A 15230-nucleotide genomic window follows, 5' to 3' on the forward strand; every position below is an offset into this window, starting at 1 on the left:
CATGCTGTGCTCATAAAAATCTGCATCAGTGCAGATGACCCACTGGTTTCGCAGCTGCTATGATGGTGTCATTGCTAGGTAGATGTTGCCCATGCAGTCCACCTTTCATTGTCCCAAACACTGGAAGTCAGAAGATACCAAATCCGCACTGTACTGTGGATGTGGCAGGATAATTGAACCAAGGTTGGCAGTTTACTTCATGGTCTTCAAACTGGTGTGGGGCCTGATGTTATCACCTTACTAGAGAAAGGTTGTCTTCTTCTCTGGCCTGACTCTGGAAGTTCAAGCCTTCACCTTAGTGTGATGTAGCAGTCACAGTTGATGGTTTGTCTGGGTTCCAGGAAATTCAGAAGGCTCACTCTTATCTCAAAAAGCAGCATGCATCACTTTACCCACTGAGGGTTGTATGTTGAACTTTTTCTTCAATGAGGAGTTCACATCTCCATTCCATGAACTGCTTTTTTGACTCCAGTTCGTAGTGGTGACACCACATCTATAATAATAATGTAATAGTGTAATAATAGTATAATAATATAGAATCATAGAATGGCCTGGGTTGAAAAGGACCACAGTGATCATCTAGTTTCAACCCCCCTGCTATATGCAGGGTCAGTTTAAGGCATAGTAGAGAGAAATAATTAGCAAATCAAGCCAGTGGACTGATTTAATATTTTAATTGTTATCCAAATGCTCATATTTCTAGTAAGATAAGAAAAAATAAGTTTACAATATGTAAAAAGATTATAATGAAATATGCCATATCCTGCAATAATTTTGAATTTTTTCTTATGCATTATATTTACATATTTTGTAGTGGGAACTAAAAAGAAGGTGGATCTTCAGTTTTGATAAATCATTTCCTCATGAATGTTAACAGTGTAGGCTAAATCATATACGTTATATGATCATGTATCATATATGATCATAATTACATATTCCACAGCCGGCCTACAAACATCACTGCTAAGGAAAAATGTTGCCAATGGGTCAACAGTATTAAATACAGATGAGTAAGAAAGTTGCAAGTGAATGTGAGAACACGTTGTATTTCACCTTGAACAGATAGTTTCTTATTCAAGACTTCTGGGTTGTAGTAGGACCAGCTTGGATCTGGAGTGCGATACATATGAAAGTTGAACGTAAAGCGTTTCTTCCAAAAAAATATTCTTGTAAAATTTTTGACCCACCTTGCTGTCGTCTTGTGCAGCTTTTTTTGTTAGAAGAGATGAGGGAGAGAAAGTATGATGGATATGCAAGGGCCATCCAGAAGGCATGGAGGAAATACGCAGCCAGGAAAAAATACGTACAAATGAGAGAAGAAGGTAAGTCCTAACTTTTGGTCGTAGAATCATAGAATTGCTCAGGTTGGAAAAGAGATTCAAGATCATCAAGTCCAATCACAGCCTAACTGTATTACCCCAACTCTAAAAACCCTCTGCTAAATCATGTCCTTGAGCACCACATTCAAATGGTTTTTAAACACATTCAGGGATGGTGACTCAACCACCTCCCTGGGGAGCCTTTATTGATGACTTATTTCCCATGATTCCAGAAGCTGAAAGTATGCTACAATAGATGAATCAAATATTTTCCTTTGTGTAGAGAAAACCATTGCTTTGCAGACCATTTCCCAGACTGCAGGGAATGACTGGAAACTGTTGAAAACTTAAGGTACCATTGATGAGGTTGGCTGTTCAGCATGCACGACTTTCTTGGACTATCTGGTGCTTTGATCTCAAAGCCAGACTGAGTAGGATAGATTTTCCATAGTTTCAGAAGAACTCTTGATTCATCAAAACTGCCAAGCTTGCCATCAGTATATTTTAGTAAGAATGAATTTAATAATCATGTGGATCCTTAATGCAAGGTTTTATAGCAGCATCTCACTGTTCTTTCCATTGTTAAACCATTTGGTTATCACTTGTTCCCCAAGTTCTGTTTGAAACCGCTCGCTATTTCAAATGATAAATTTCCAAATTTCAGCAAGTAATCAGTGTTTATTTTTTGTATTTAAGCATCAGATCTGTTGCTGAACAAGAAAGAAAGAAGGCGGAACAGCATTAACAGGAATTTTGTGGGAGATTACATAGGCATGGAGGACCACCCAGAGCTACGCCAGTTTGTGGGCAAACGGGAGAAGATTGATTTTGCAGACACTGTAACTAAATATGATAGGCGGTTTAAGGTAGGTTATAGAACAATATCCACTATTGATGAGTTCTGCTAGGGTGCTATACTGATGTCTTTACCACCATTTAACAGAAACTCTGCATGTGCCAAAGAATTCTTGGATACCAGTTTGAAAAACAAATCTTTGACCTAAGACGACATTGGGAAGCAGTCCACCCTCTTGATCTGAGCACATTGCTGTTTTCAAACTTCTCCTGGGACAGGGCTTTGTGGGACTTGCTGGGCAGGCAGCTGTTATGAAATATTAGGAGGGAAAAAAGTTTTTTTTCTTTTTTTTCAAATACAATGCAGTCTGATTCCAGAGTTATGCGAGTCAGTAAGTCAAGTGTTTCCTTCTCACCCCACAACTCAAACGAGAGACTTGGCCCAAATAACACTATTTATATCTTTGGAACAACGTCATGACATTAGAGCATCAGTCTCTGCATAGCTGTGTATTTTCAAATAATTTTGTGTTTCAGAGTGTGAAGCGAGATCTTGTCCTCACTCCAAAGTGTATATACCTTATTGGGCGTGAAAAAGTAAAGCAGGGCCCAGAGAAAGGCCAAGTGAAGGAAGTCTTAAAGAGAAGGATGGAAGTGGAGAGAATTCTTTCTGTTTCTCTAAGGTCAGTACCTTGAACACGTCTTTCCTCTGACAGAGAAATTTGTGTAGAGTAGCATGAAATGTGTTGATTGATGAAGAGTGTATTTCATAAGATGTATTTACTGACTCTTGTAAACAGAAAGCTGGACTTATTTTCACTCCCAGCCCTAATGCTACAGTAATAGATGTTAATGTTAATAAACATTTTCTGACTACTTATTAAAGTAGTTCACTTAGTTTAAGTGTAACCCAAAATGTATTCTGTAAAGCATATGTTCACTATAATATGTTCAAGGAAGTTGTAGTGAGTTTTGGCTTAATTTTGTGTCCCTTACGTAAGTACATCCTGTGCATGTCCCCTGCTTTCTGAAGAGTGGTTCTCCAGTGAGCTATTACAGCCTTCATTCCTAGTTGGATTTCACATCACTTCTGGTGACAGTGTCAAACAAGTCCCAGCTTGCAGGAAATAGCTGTGGTGTGCACAGAGAACTAAGAAACCTAGTTAGGTAAGTAAGTAAAATCAAGGAGAAACAGCCCAAAAGACTAAAGTTCATGCCTGTGTCACTTCATCCCTTTGAAGGCTGATAACTCTCTGGATACTTCAGCAGTTGTTATTGCACTTTATCAGAGCTGGTACCTAAATAATTTAATACAAAAGAATACAGATCCAGCCTAATATGGCAACTAGCATTCTTCAAATACTAAAATTTCATATTTTAATAGAATTCAAGCCTACCCTTGACTGCTGTATATTGACTGTTACTGCAAAGTTTTTATTTATATGCTTATAGAACATTGTTTCTCTTAGCATAGCCAGAAGTCTTCTCACAGACATAATTCAGTACTTGAAAAGAAAAAAAAAAAAAAAAGCAGATGGCACATTTCTGCAGAGTTCTAAACAACTCTTCCAAGATTAGGGTAAGGTCTGCAAAACAATCTTGCATACAATGCCATTTTCAAAACGTGTGGTTTATTTTACCATACCATTCAATTTAGAACAACTTTGGTAGATCTGGGTTACAGTAGAATCTGCCTGTTTAATGCTCCAGTTTGGACTGTGTGCCGTGCAAATGCTAACCAGATTGTAGCCAGGCACCCAAGCTGGGCCTTTTGCATTCCAAAGGCAGAGCTGCATTGAGTCAGCTGAAAAGCACAGCTTGCCAGCCTAGTGAAGACTGTTGCACTTTTCTCACATGTAACCAAGTTCTACAGAACATTTTGAAGCAAAACCAAATTTGCATACTTTGGAGGAAACATGCATATTACATTATGTCTAATAATGTTTTAAACTTCTTGTATTTCATTTTGTTGCAAAAGCCTTCTTTATGTATGCTGCAAGTAGAAGCAAAATTACAAACTGTCAAGCTGCTCAGGTATTTACTCCCTCCCCTCCCCCCAAAAAAACCCAACGATGGGAACGAGGGTGCAGTCTTCATATTAGGATGGGCTGACTTCAGAATGGATCTTACTGGAGGAATATTTTAATACAGCTGAGCAGTTAGTCAGTACTCTGCTCGACAGGCTACAGATGTTGCTGCTCCACTAGAATCTGAGATATCTTGTGTCAGTGACAAGAGTTACAGCTCACAGTACTTAGAAGTCTTCAGTGACTAAAGCCAGAACAAAACTTTCAAGTACTACAAGTGTGACCAAATCTGTATTTTTGAAAAAAATATTTTTTCAGAGGCCGGGTTCAAAACAAGTTGCATTATTTCATTCTCAAAACTCTATAGTTTACTTCAGATTTTTATTTGTGCTATTTTTTCCAACAATGCTATGTTTTAATTGGAGTAATACATGGAATATATTTTAAACAGAAGGGAGCAGGGGATAACTGGATTCTTGCATTGTTATCTAAATTTATTTCAAGAAACTCATGCACAATACATTGAGGTGAGCTCGGATAGATACACCTATACACAAGAAAGGCAGAATATTCAGCAGTATTGATGGGTAACACCACATCACAGTTTAAATTACTGAAGGAATTGCACTTTAAAGGGCAGTTACCAAATTTGGAATTTGTTCAGCAGATTGAGTATTCATGGAAATTTGCTGATGTTTTTAGTAACAGTAAATTACTGAGCTTTACAATTATCTGATAAGCAGTGACACAGGATATCCCAACAGTATTACAAAGTCAGGCCCTTTGCCAAGTGAGCAAAAATAGGACAACTGGCTGGGTAATACTATAGGGCTTGGGTTTTTCTTACACATCTCCTCCAGAACATTGCTGAAGCTCTAGATTTGCTTGATGGTAGTGAAGGTCATGATTTTATTTTGCTTTCTTATGTTTCTTATTGCTATTTTGAATAGTAAATAGGTACCTTAAGGTAATTCATTTGTAGTTTCATACACTTTTTCCTATACAGTTGTAAAGACTTTGGAGTATGAAGTTGGTTGAACTTCAAGTTGGTGTAATAAAAATGGGTAGTGGTATAACACTAAAACTTTCTTATTTCACCACCTTCATATTTAAAGAGTCAGCAATGAGGCAAACCAGCCATGAGTGAAAAAGAGGAGAGCATGCTCAAAGTGTTAATTGCTAGGTAATTAGGATTGGAAATCAGTGACAGGGAGAAACTGTGGTGGAAAACTGAAGCTTCTTTTCTGAGCTTAAACTTACTTTAATCCCTCATGTGTGAGGGTTAATTTACTTTTTGGCATTACCAAGTTTGTAGTGCACTGCTTTTAGGGGAAAAAAAAAGTGAAAACTACGAAGAAATGTTAAGTCTGAATCTAACTAAACCTTTCAAATCTCTGGAAAGAAATGCAAACAGATGGTTCTTTTTTCCACTTAGTAGGTGACATCTAATGTATTGAAATAAATCACTATGATAAAATTGTATTTTCTAATATTGCCAACTGCAGGTGAAGATGAGATGGAAACAAATATGTAGCACAAAATAACATGGTTAATTTAAAATTCACATGAGATGAGCCTTGGAGCGTGCTGTGATAGGGAGGTTAGCTGCTTGCAGTAAATATCTGCAGTAATAGCAACCTTGCTGTAAATAGCTTTTCAGTGTAACAGTTGTAGGTTTGGGGTTTTTTTTGAATCAGCAGCTGTGAATAATGCTGCTAGAAGTTGTATTGGCAACTTCTTCTTTAGCTGTGACTCTTACAGCTTGCTGACCATATTTGTAACTTGCTTTCTTTTTCCAGTTCTCAGTTTTCTTCTACTTAAAAAAAAATAAAATCCTGTAATCATCTCAGAAATTATTTCATGTCTACAGGAGTCAGATAGATTTAGTCCAGTCTTAGAACTAGAGCTAAGTTGACTAACCCTGATGAAGCAGCAGAGAAGCTTTGACTTCAGACACTGTGTAGTGGTCTAAAAAAACATGAAAAGGAGCTGTAAATTTTCTGTCCCAAATAAAATTTTTTTTAATCAGATATTTTTAAATGTTTTTACTACTTTTGGTGAAAGCATCATGTCTGTGACAACTATTTCGTGACAAGGTTAAGCAATTCCCAGCTCTGCGCAGCTGTGAAAAAAGCCCTGTGCCATCTCCTGCATGGTGCACGTGTTTCTGGCCCCATTGCTCGGGTGGCTCTGCGTGGGGGTTGGAGCTCAGATCTTGAAAAGCAAGGGAAGTTAGAAATGAATCTGCCAGAAAGGGGTGGGAGGAAGGGAAGGGCAGTCGTGAAGCTGTCCCCATTTTCTTGTCCATGGGTGCATCCTATGGGACACTAGCCAGCTTCAGAGTACAAGTAGTTTACTGAGGAGTCAGCAAACAGAACCAGAGTATCTTATGGTTCCTGACATGCTGTTCAAGTCATGGGGTAAGGAGGTGAGGGAGAGGTGGGCATGGCCACACAAATGAAACTTCGTTTTGATGAGACATGCAGGTTAAAAACTGCACCAAAACTCAGAACTATAAAAATAACCCAACCCTCCATTTCCAAGTTTTGGTTTTATTTGGAAAGCTTTGTTTACATCTCTTTTAGAGAGGGTGCAGAAACGGACAGGCATCAATGTAGTTACAGTTAGGAAGTGTGGAAAATTGATACTTGTACAGACAAATTACAAGCATGCCAGAATAACAGTGATCTTGGCTAAAACACAAAGGAACTGTGGGGACCGGGAGGACAGAAATGTTTTGCAACTTTTTCTGTAAGAGTTGATGTAGTGATGGCAATGGATGCCAACATGTATGATCTTGTATGATGCTGTTTAACCACTTGAAGCAAAAGACAGTGGAGACTTCAGAGCATTCATTCAGAAGTTGCTTGCTTTGGGTTTCAGTCTTACTTTATGGTTAGTGAGTTTTCAGTTCATCTCTAATCCCAAATTTTGCCATAATTGAAGAGATGGACTTTAATTGTGACTTTAATGTGACATGTTCTTAGGATACAGTGATTACTATAAAATAACCAAGTAATTTTCCCGTGTCACAGAAGGGATTGCTTCAGATATTCAATTACCAGCTGATCAAAAAAGGTGTTCTCAGAAAGCAAGAGTCTACAGTTAGTGCCGCTTGGACTTTCTTATGTTGTTAAAAGTTAACCATCTGTACTTTGCAAATTTCATTATAATACTGGCTGTATTTGCTGTTAAAGTTTTATTCTGAATGGTAAATGTTCCAATTTCTTTTCAGCACAATGCAGGATGACATTTTCATTCTACATGAACAGGAATATGATAGCTTGCTTGAATCAGTCTTCAAAACTGAGTTTTTAAGCCTCTTATCAAAACGATATGAAGAGAAAACACAAGGAAAACTACCTCTGAAATTCAGCAATACGTGAGTTTAATTTTTTCAATAATCTTTGCTCTTGCTAACAAGACAAATGAACGCTGCTTGCAGAGCTTCTGACACTATGTTTTGATTTAGAAGAGGCAGCACGCTGTAAAAATGCAAGTGAACTGGACTTTGTTTTACATCATAATGTAACAGGTTAGGATCGTACCTCGGCCCTCTGCCATTTTCCACTGTCTTTGTGCATAGATAAATTGCTTTCATTCTATTGAACACACATCAGGCTCAAGAGTCTGCAACTTTGGCCTGCCACAGAGCACCTCTGTGCTGTCAGAGTTGTTAATACTCCTGCCCGTGAAGCAAACTGGCAGCAGAAGGATTTGGATTTGTATGCAAGAATTATAAAATTTGAGAGGATTACTGTAGTTTCAAAGGGCAGAGGAGGACAGTGGAAGTTTGGAACATTCCTGTAGCATATAGTTCTATGCTGTGGGAATCCTAAGCCAGTACCTGACATTTTTTTTGTTCATGTAAAATACATTTCTGGGGTCTTGCCCAAAACTAAACCAAGATTTTCCTAGAATCACAGAATGGCTTGGGTTGGAAGAAACGTTAAAGCCCACTGAGTTCCATGTCTCTGCTGTAGGCAAGGTTGGACCCACTGGATTGAGTTGCCTAGGGCCAGCCTGGCCTTGAACACCTCTAAAGATAGGGCATGCCCAGCTTCTCTGGGCAACCTGCAAATTTTATCATTATAGTTATAATTATGTATTTTATCTGATTACATTACGGAGCACAGTGTGGAAGTATTGGGAAATAAATGTGTGTGCATATATACAGATGTGTGTGTGTGCGTGAGTGCAAAAAAATTCACTCCCCAAATACATACACAAAGCTTGTATTAGTCACCTAATAGCATCTACAAAAGAACAGAGGCAGTGCCTGAATCTGTTTTATGGTAGACATGTCTGTTGCTCAGTGCTTTGCACCTCAATGCTCATACTCTCTGTCTTCTCCTGAATATCTTAAAATTCCTTTCTTTACCAGGAAAGCTAAAACATTAAGTCGAACACGAGGGGAGAAGAAAAAAAGAAGCTTAATTAGGTATTTTATGTCAGGTTATTCACTCATTGAATACAAGTTCTTAGTCTGAACTTCTTATTTTTATATCTCTAGGTTATTTACTGCCAAGTACTACTGTCCTGATTAGACACACAGATGCTGTGTGTTATTTTGTTGTTTAGTTTATTTCCTTTGCTTGTTTTCATGTGCTTATTGTAGGCTAGAAGTGAAGCTGAAAAAGGAGAGCTGGGGGCCATGGAGCAGTGGTGGTTCTCGACAAGTGCAATTTATTCAAGGCCAAGGAGATATAGCCATTCTCAAACCAAGCAATAAAGTGCTGCAGATCAGCATTGGACCGGGGCTACCAAAGAATTCCCGTACGTATGATTTTCCATTAGAGATTAGCGATGATTCAGAATTTAGAGAATGGTTGAGTCTAGCTTTCTCTCCTTGCTTGCCTCTTGACTCAGCATTTTCTTTATTGTTTCTCTTTAACGTTGGAATAAGATCCAAGTTATAGATCATAATGATACAACAAATTTCCCTACTGCTGTACAGTTTTTTTGGAACTTATTACTTTCCATATATAACAACTGCTTCTGAAATGCCTGAAATTCTTTTCCCTGTGTCAAAATAAATCTGGGTTTTACTCATGACATAATACAGAGAGCACACTCGCCAAGCACTTTGCAGATGAGTCTTTCTCACTGCTCTGGGCTCCTGCCATTCCTACAGTGGTGCTAATGCCTAAAGGAAGCAACTTCTGTGCATCACCAAAGACTGAACTGCACATATACTGGTGTCTGTTTTATGTTCCACCTTCTTCTCATACTGATTGTGCACCATGAAGCTTCCAGCACTTAGAGGATTCTATAAGGAGAATGAGGAAGGTTTTTCTTGTGCAGTATTCTTGGAGGATTAAAAAAGCAAAAAAAAAAAGGTCTCCTTTCAATATAAAACACCAAACTTTTAACCAGACCTGGGAGCATTTTGCTGAACTATTTTCCCATCAAACTGGAGAGCGCAATTAGACAAGTTAAGATTGATTTATTTTTTTGTCCCAGGGAAATTTCTTGTGTCACAGAACTGGGAAAAGTGTACTTCTATGTGCAGAGAAATTGCTGATCAGAAGTGTTATGGTAAAAAGTATTGCTGTGCCAGCTGTCAGTGGTTGCTAAAATAAATCCTAAAGCCAATGGTTTTTGGATTTCCACTTTCTGTAGTCTCAAGACACTTTTACTTTATATCCTATGGCTGAACTGGATTGCAAAAGGGAGAATATGCCTAAAAGTCATCCTTGTTGCACCTGAAGCTGTAGCACAATGTGGATAACACTCTAGGCATTGGATTTATTATTCCTGAAGATCAGCCTCTCTGACTGTAGAGGAGGAGCCTTGCAGCCAGAAGACCTTACCTAATTAATGTAATCTTGAGTAACAAACTGTTGTTGTCTCTTTCAGGTCCTACTAGACGTAACCTTTCCCAAAGCAGAGGGTATTCTAGCAGGTCTCAAGCTCAGTCTTACCCTATGAGAGCTGCACCTCCTCCTCCTGGTAAGTTTGTTTAGCCTCATGTCTAAACCAAAGTTCAAAATTCAGGCTTTTGCTTTATTCTTGCCATCTAGTAAATTTGTTGTCCACTAAAAATGCATAGTAAAGTTTTTACTATTAACTGAAACATACACTGCAGGCCTTTTACGATGACTGCTGGGAGTCTGCTGCCAATTGAACTGGTGTTTCACCAGAAATAAATACATGGTGGATAGCAGCTGGTTAGGGACGCTGCTGTGTTCAGCCACTGTGTATAAGACGCTGAAACTGCAGCTAAGCTCAGCCCTTTCCATTTTAGGGCAAAGTGTATACATTCACAACACATGAAAATGCTTTCAGGGCCATGAACAGCAGAATGCAGTTTATAGCTCATTGTTCTACTCTGTTACACAATAACTTTCATGTAACCCCAAGTGCTGAGCCCTATCAGTTGTGCCAGTAAGTCAAGACGCGTGGCTTTTCTGCATGGGATTGATGTAATGAGGGTGTTTCACTTCTGCCCTTGAGTGATATGATTAATTTAGCCTGTGAACTCAGAGGAAAGAACAATATCCCATTGACCCACCACTTCCCAAGCAGTTTTTTTTCTATTTACATTTCTAGTGTTTGTTGGGTCAGGGTTTTTTTTTTTTCCTTTTTTTTTTTCCAAAACAAAAGATTCTCTTTAAGTCACCTGGTCTTTTTGGAGAAGTACAGTGGTAAGAGAGTGGAAGTTCAGTACTCAACCATCCTGGTCACCAAATGGAAATAGCCAGCTCCTGATGCTAGTAAAAACCTCAGCCATATGAGTCAAACAATGATAAATGCGTGCATGATTTGCAGAAACTGCAGCTATTCTAGTAAAGTAGCATTGTGGTTAAGGAAGTTAAAAAATCTGCAAACACAGGCAGTAAATATTCATCGAGGATGAATTAAATAAAGTAAGAGAAGGCTTTTTTCATTTGCATTTTCAAAAACCCATCAATTTTAGAGTTACAAGAAAAACAGACAAAAAGAAATACTGGTTGAAGATGTAACTTCAGACCAAGCTCAGATTTGCACTTCCTTAAGGTAGTTTGGATGCAGATTTGTATTCTATCCAAAGTACAGTCAAAGTATGCTTGCAGCTTAGCCTTTTGTCAGCATGTATCCCCAGTCCTTGTGACAGCTGCTGGACAGGTATGTCAGTCCCAGTTAAAAGAACCTATTTCAGTGTCCAGCAAGAAGAGGCCTAACGCTTTCCTGTGGAGCTGAACTAGATGATCATGGCACAGTTAAAAAGCATGGGGTGTGGTATGCAGGAGGGATAATTTGATGACAGAGCTTAAATGCTGTATTGACCACTATTCATGTGTTACGTTTAAAAGGTAAGTACAGTTCTCATGAACACCTCAAATCAATCAAATCAAGTACTGTATTATCATCATATTGTCTTAGAAATAGAAAACTCAAAAATATTTTGTAAAATAGCCAATAATAGATTAAAAACAACTGTTACAAAGGAGCTATGTTGTGTTGGGACTTTGCAGGAGTCTGAAGCAATTGTATGATTTGGTCACATTCCTCATTGGAGGTTACAAACAATTCTATGCATCCTGTTCTCACAATGTGAGAAATTAATTCCAGGGGTCTCATCCTCGCTCCTTTAGAATGTATTCTGCCATAGTCACAGCTGGTTTGAAGTTAATGGTCTAGTTGTGTATAAAAGTATGTATCTGTACATGTGTGTCCATTTACGTGCATACACAAGCATTTGTTTGTATCAGTGTGTTTGTCTATATGTCAGTGCATATAGGTCTGTGTTTGTGCATGGTCACATGTATGTTTATATCTGCATGTGTGTATTGTGTACATGTCCCTGCCCATCATGCACATGAATACAAACACATGTATACACAAATGTACACATACACACATTGTATTGTGTATACATGTGCACATGCATGTAACTTGGTATGCATGTGAGTATGCAGATGTGTGCAGCATGTACCTGTTTCTCTCTGTCTGTCTCTCACCTGAGCAGAACAGGTCAACCTACTGGCCATAATCTTTAATGTACCCCAGCATACCATTGACCTTCTTATCCACCAGGGCACACTGCTGGCTCATAACCTCTTAATTTACTATCATGGACTTTTGTCCCTCTGACTTAAGGATATTCTTCTGTCTTGAACTCTTCCTTTCTATTAATGTGTATACTTTTGCACGTGTGCTTTGGTATGCAAGTAAATCAATGCCCATAGGTACGTGTATATATACACCTATCAATTTAACGTGCATACATGTGAGTATACAGGTGCAAATAGGTGTATATACATGTATATCCATGTGTACATGTGTATGTATTTATGTTTGTACTTGCTCACACACTTACATGCACAGATTCAGACTCAGGGTATTCTGATATGTTCAGGTCTACATATGCCTATAGAGGTAAGTATAGAGAAGTATACATTTGTATATATGTACATAGTTTTAAACACGCACAAGCCGAGGAAAAGAGAAAACTAATCCATATCTTTTTAACCAATTCAATTTTTGAGCACAGCTCCCACTTCCCTCACTAGGGGTTTTAGGAATGTAAGGGGTCGAGCTCCTTATAACCTGAGCTTGCAAGTAGCTCAAATGTAGGTGGAGTTGTTTTCAAACTCAAGATAGTTACCCATGTCATCACCTAGAAACCAAGAAAAGGGCTACTGTTGGAGTAATGGAGCCATTACTTGGACTGGATGTGTTCATGCTTTGTTTACTTCCAGGTCATCAGCAAAATGGAGTAACAAATGTTCCACTACGTCCTCAAATCCCAGGAAATCAGCAGGCCAGTCAGAGGACCCTATATACCAGTATGACACGACCAACTTTACCACGGCAGCTATCAGGAGGATCAGGCAAGATCTCACAACAACCAGAAAGCCTGGATTTTCTTAAAGTACCTGACCAAGGAGCAGCTGGGTAAGATTTACATTACATCTAAGAAAAAAAAAGTAGATTTCTGTAAATAGCTCCATGTGCTCAAGCTTCACTGCTGATAACATTCCTGTAGATGCTCAGATTAAGCTATTGAGCTGCACTGAAAGGACTCCTCTTCCATCAGATCTAAAAAGCACGTCCATCACAAACTGTAAAACTTTAGAAATGAAGGTGAACCAGTTGCAGTTTTAATATCTTAAACTTGCACAGTCTCTTCTACATAATGCTATTAAAACACGTGTAGAATTTTAATAGGTGTTCTTTATTATCTGTAATCCAGAAGGGAAAGATCAGATGTGGTGTTTCACAGCAACTGTCAACCACCTGCTAGCCATAAAAGCTTGCAAGCACATTTACAGCATTTGACTGTTGACAGTTCTTAATTTTTTCTCATTTAAAGACCAAAATAGCAACTATTAACTTTATCAATTTCAAAACTCTCAGCAGATGCTAATACTTTCAAATGTTCCCATCTTTGTAAACTAATAACCTCCAGGCATTAAAGTTCTCACTGCATGTCAATTCACTGTAAAGCTGTTTTGATAACATTTGATTTTTACTTCGTCTTGAGAATATGGTTCCTGCACTAGAACCAAAATCTGTAGGCTACAGCCAGGGTAAAGCTATGTGATTTTTACCAGACAGTTGTGAATAGACATCTGTCAGGTATGTAATGAGGTGAAGAAGTTATTCACTCTAACAGGATTAAAAACATCAGTTATACCATGTAGTTCCCAGTGCTTGGGTAAACACCAACAACTCTATTTCAGTCATTCATTTTTTAAGTTTATAAGGATGATAACACACATCAAAGCTCCCAGTTCATGTAATTGCCATTTGAAATAGTTGTCAGTCAAACTAGAGTAGATAGTGAAGATAGAACACAGTTTCTCCCCTCCCCCCCCCAAGGTAGCTGTATGCTCAGAGCTGGTGGGAGGAAAAAAGTAAAATACAAAAAAAGAAAGTAATAAAAATCCATAAAAGCTACAGCAGTAACTACTACTAGAACCTGTTGGGATCAGCTGTCCGCTTATCCCCTTCAACTTTGTTTTGTAGAAGTCAGTTTCTCTAAGAAGCTGTTTTTGTTCCAAAACAACCTGGCACAGTCACTTCTGAGACTTTAGTATTCCAACACGTGGGGTACTGGGTATTTAGCAATCTCTACAGCTTTACCAAATAGTTTCAGTTTTTATAGTGTAAAATACAACTTGGAAGGAATTATTTTGGTCAGAAACAGTGGGACATACCTACCCTAGGGAGCACACAACTCGGTAAGGAAAATTTGAGATAGGCATTAGAAAAAAAAATAGTGTTTTTTTTTTTTTAATCTTTGTGACACTAGTGTTGGGAAGTCTGGGAATCACAATGGATATATGATGGTAAAGCCTGGAAGAAGATGACAGGTTTATTTTGATAGCATGCATTCAAAGCTTTGTTAATGCTAGTACTACCAAATTCTGATCACAGAGTAAAAAGTTGAGTTTGTAGATCAGTAGATCTTCTCAGGGCCACTTCCTAGTTTCCAAGGAGAAAAAGGAACTGTGAAGTTCCATTTCTTTAGGGTAAACAGCAAAGGAAGTTAAAGCTGCAGCTCTGACCATGCAGTCCTATCTTCAGCAGAGGCCAGGCCCCTCTCCACCAGTCTCATACAGGCAGAGGCATGGGCCAGATATGCCCCACCAAGGCAGCACTTATGCTTGAGGCATGCACACCCTGCTGGCAGCACAAGGCAGCTGCAGCCCTGCACATGGATGTGAGCTGTGAGGACATGGGCATTTATTTCTACTCCAGTCTGAGCACTGCTTTCTCTATGCATTTGACCTGCTGTTTCCAAGTACTTAACTAAATTTAACTCACACAGAAGTGGTCCTAGTCTTATGTGCCTATTTTTAATTGGTGTGACAATTAGCAAGTTCATTCTGTCTCTGAAGAATGTTAACATTCTTTACCCCTAATCCCCCAGTGTGCGCAGGCAGTCAACAAACCGACCCCCACCAGCTGGAGGAAGGCCTAAACCACAGCCAAAACCTAAACCTCAGGTACCACAGTGCAAGGCACTGTATGCATACGATGCTCAGGACACAGATGAACTTAGCTTTAATGCCAACGATGTGATTGATATCATCAAAGAAGGTATGTGAATGTATAAAAGCACTCATCTTGAAGGTACATTTTCACATGGAGTAAAAAA

The 15230-nt window shown here is 38.7% G+C and overlaps 1 protein-coding gene across 1 annotated transcript in view; it reads left to right on the top strand.

Annotated features, from left to right (window-relative positions):
* MYO1E (myosin IE) overlaps nt 1-15230 on the top strand; it is a 32800-nt gene extending 17570 nt beyond the window's left edge. Inside the window, exons 12-19 of the mRNA XM_010717378.2 lie at nt 1208-1322; nt 2016-2185; nt 2652-2797; nt 7377-7523; nt 8760-8917; nt 10001-10093; nt 12826-13021; nt 15003-15230. Coding sequence (XP_010715680.1) covers nt 1208-1322; nt 2016-2185; nt 2652-2797; nt 7377-7523; nt 8760-8917; nt 10001-10093; nt 12826-13021; nt 15003-15180 — 1203 coding nt within the window. The 3' untranslated portion in view covers nt 15181-15230. The remainder of the gene's footprint in view (nt 1-1207; nt 1323-2015; nt 2186-2651; nt 2798-7376; nt 7524-8759; nt 8918-10000; nt 10094-12825; nt 13022-15002) is intronic.

This window comes from Meleagris gallopavo, chromosome 12, assembly GCF_000146605.3.
Source record: "Meleagris gallopavo isolate NT-WF06-2002-E0010 breed Aviagen turkey brand Nicholas breeding stock chromosome 12, Turkey_5.1, whole genome shotgun sequence".
Classification (NCBI taxonomy): Eukaryota; Metazoa; Chordata; class Aves; order Galliformes; family Phasianidae; genus Meleagris; species Meleagris gallopavo.